Source organism: Austrofundulus limnaeus, unplaced genomic scaffold, assembly GCF_001266775.1.
Source record: "Austrofundulus limnaeus strain Quisiro unplaced genomic scaffold, Austrofundulus_limnaeus-1.0 Scaffold441, whole genome shotgun sequence".
Classification (NCBI taxonomy): Eukaryota; Metazoa; Chordata; class Actinopteri; order Cyprinodontiformes; family Rivulidae; genus Austrofundulus; species Austrofundulus limnaeus.
Genome location: NW_013952843.1, coordinates 251,102 through 253,601, shown reverse-complemented (window position 1 = coordinate 253,601; position 2,500 = coordinate 251,102). Strand labels below are relative to the sequence as shown.

Below are 2,500 nucleotides of genomic sequence, written 5' to 3'. Positions count from 1 at the left end.
TCCATCCATCCATCCATCCATCCATCCGTCTATTGTCCATCCATCAATCATCCATCCTTCCATCCATTGAACCATCATCTATTTATCCATCAATCCTTCATCGAACCATCATCCATCCATCATCCATCCATCCATCCATCATCATCACACTCATTCGTAACAACAGACCCACAATCCCAGACTCATGGAGAACCTCGAGGAAAACAATCAAATGCCTTCTCTAAATCCACAAACCATGTGGACCGGATGCTCAAACTGGACGTTTGCTCCTCCTCCCCAAAACACCAAGTTTCTAAGAACTGCTCAATGTTTTGTTTTTATTGTGTATAAGAAGTTCCTTCAAAGGGTGGTTGGTAGGTTAAGTGTTCAGGAGAGATGTTTTCATCATCTCAGTGTCTGAACCACTCAGAGCTCTGGTTCAGTCAGGTTGGTCACTTTGTGCCACATTAACCTCTTTAAAAAACATCTCTTGAAGAAGCCAAAAGGTTTCGTGGCAAAGATGGGACCTTTCGTAAATAAAAGGCAGGATGGTGGAAAATAGATGAAAGGAAAGAAGCTTAAAAAGCTGCTTTCTGCTGCGTTTCTCTGACTTATTGTTATATTTCTCTTTCTTGATGCACAACTTGGACAACTTGGCAGGAAAAAAAAATCTCATTCTGCGAAGTGGCTGCAGCGATTTATGGAAAACATTAAGCTTATTTGGATGGTGTCACAAACGCATCGTCTGAATGGATTTAACGTAATGACTTTTGTCAGAGCTGCGTTTCAGTAACACTTAAAGGAAAACAGATGGCTGGGAAAGGTGTGTTATAATTATGGAGCAACCCTGCTGTACGTTCATCAGATCAGAGGACAACCAGAGCCACACGAGCCAAAGAAAGAAAATCAGTTTGTAGGAGGTTCAAGTCTAAAAGCAGAAGAAAAATAAAAACCACTTCAAACAAATTCACTGCAAACAGAAGTGTTTMTTCTTCCCGTCTCTTCAGGGGAGCTGACATCTTGTTCTGATGTGGATTCTGAGCGTTTGTGAAAGAAACCATTCATCATTTCCTGCAGTAAATCCTACCTCCATCATGTCTATGAGCCACAGCAGCCTCTCCTACGCAGGCAGGCGAAGGAGGYGAGGGGAGGGGTTGTTATGAAAAGAGAGCAAAATAAAACCTATAAAATATCAGCTGGAAGACTATTGTATCTCAGCAGGTGGAGCAGTGAATGTGTGATCCGTCCAAACAGCTAAAGAATCTTTAGAGAAACATCCGAGGCCCAGCAGGAGACCCGGTTTGGACTGACCCGTGCTGAGCTCAGGGTGGTGTTGGTCATGAAGCTGGCTGAGGACGAGGTCAGCGTGTCCGGGTACGACACCATGGACAGGGAGTCCGGCTGCACGGCCCCGACCCCGGCTGGACCCTGTCGAGCTTTCAGAGCCTGAATCTCCCGCCGGAGCACCATCCCGTCAAACCGCTCCAGGTCCTGGGGGGCCACCAGACCCCGGACCTCCGACAGCAGAGAGAACTGAGAGGAGAGAGGAGAGTTAACTCAGCACAGAGTCTGCTCCAGGGATCTYCACTAACGTTTTGCACTGGTTGCACCTAAATATGTGAACACATCACATTTAACATTGATGTTTTAATTGTTCACTTTTTTAAATCATTGTCTATTAAAGCAATAATAACTCACAAATAATTTTTTAACAATCCAGCAAAAATAAAGTTCTGTATTTGAACCAGAATCATAGACTTATAACTTACTGAAAAGTCATTTTAAAGTGATTCTGTGACCTGAAGTTTTAACTTAAACATCATAAATAAAATGAGAGAAATTCTAAATTCTAAGTACAAATGTTTAAAAGCTGAACATTTTATAAACATCTTAAACATTTCATGGTTTTATCTTAGACTACACCTGCCCCTCAAGATGGACAACTCCTGTAGTTTGGCCTTCAGGATCTTTGGCCTCGACTAAACCAGACTGATGAACAGAGAATTATGATTAACAGCAGAAATATTACTAATATTTATTAAATGAGAAAAAGCTTTTTAAAATAATGAAAATAACATGAAAAAGTCTTCAATTTAATTTGTATTAGCTGAATTGTTTGTATCTCTCACTAAAAAAAACTAAGCGGTGTAGTCATAAAACCATTTTCAGAACCTGGAACATAACTGTGGTGAACCTGATTATATGTAAAAGCGGCCTGCCATATAGGTGAGCCTCCTTCATGCTGCTGGAGTGATCTGCTGCAGAGCAGAACCCGACTGCAAGGTGGACCTTACTACTGAGACTTAAGAGCAGCAAACATCCACATTTAATTCCCACATTTAACAAGAAAAACAAAGTTTTTCCAACTGGTTTGAAAAAACAAACAAACAAACAAACAAACAAAACACGGTTAATTCAATGCGCACCAGAGCGAGTGTGCGTGCATGTTTTTGCTTCACTGAGGGGACAATTGGAAAGTCTAAAGTCCCCATGAGGATAGAAGAACAAGTGTGTGTGTGTG

At 41.6% G+C, this 2,500-nt stretch overlaps 1 protein-coding gene across 1 annotated transcript in view; it reads right to left on the bottom strand.

Moving 5' to 3' along the window:
- The window catches only part of whrna (whirlin a), a gene marked incomplete at its 5' end in the record, with an annotated part of 132,335 nt that overhangs the window by 15,265 nt on the left and 114,570 nt on the right, over positions 1 to 2,500 (bottom strand). The window contains 1 exon segment of the mRNA XM_014024831.1: positions 1,291 to 1,512. Within this exon segment, the coding sequence (XP_013880285.1) occupies positions 1,291 to 1,512 (222 nt within the window).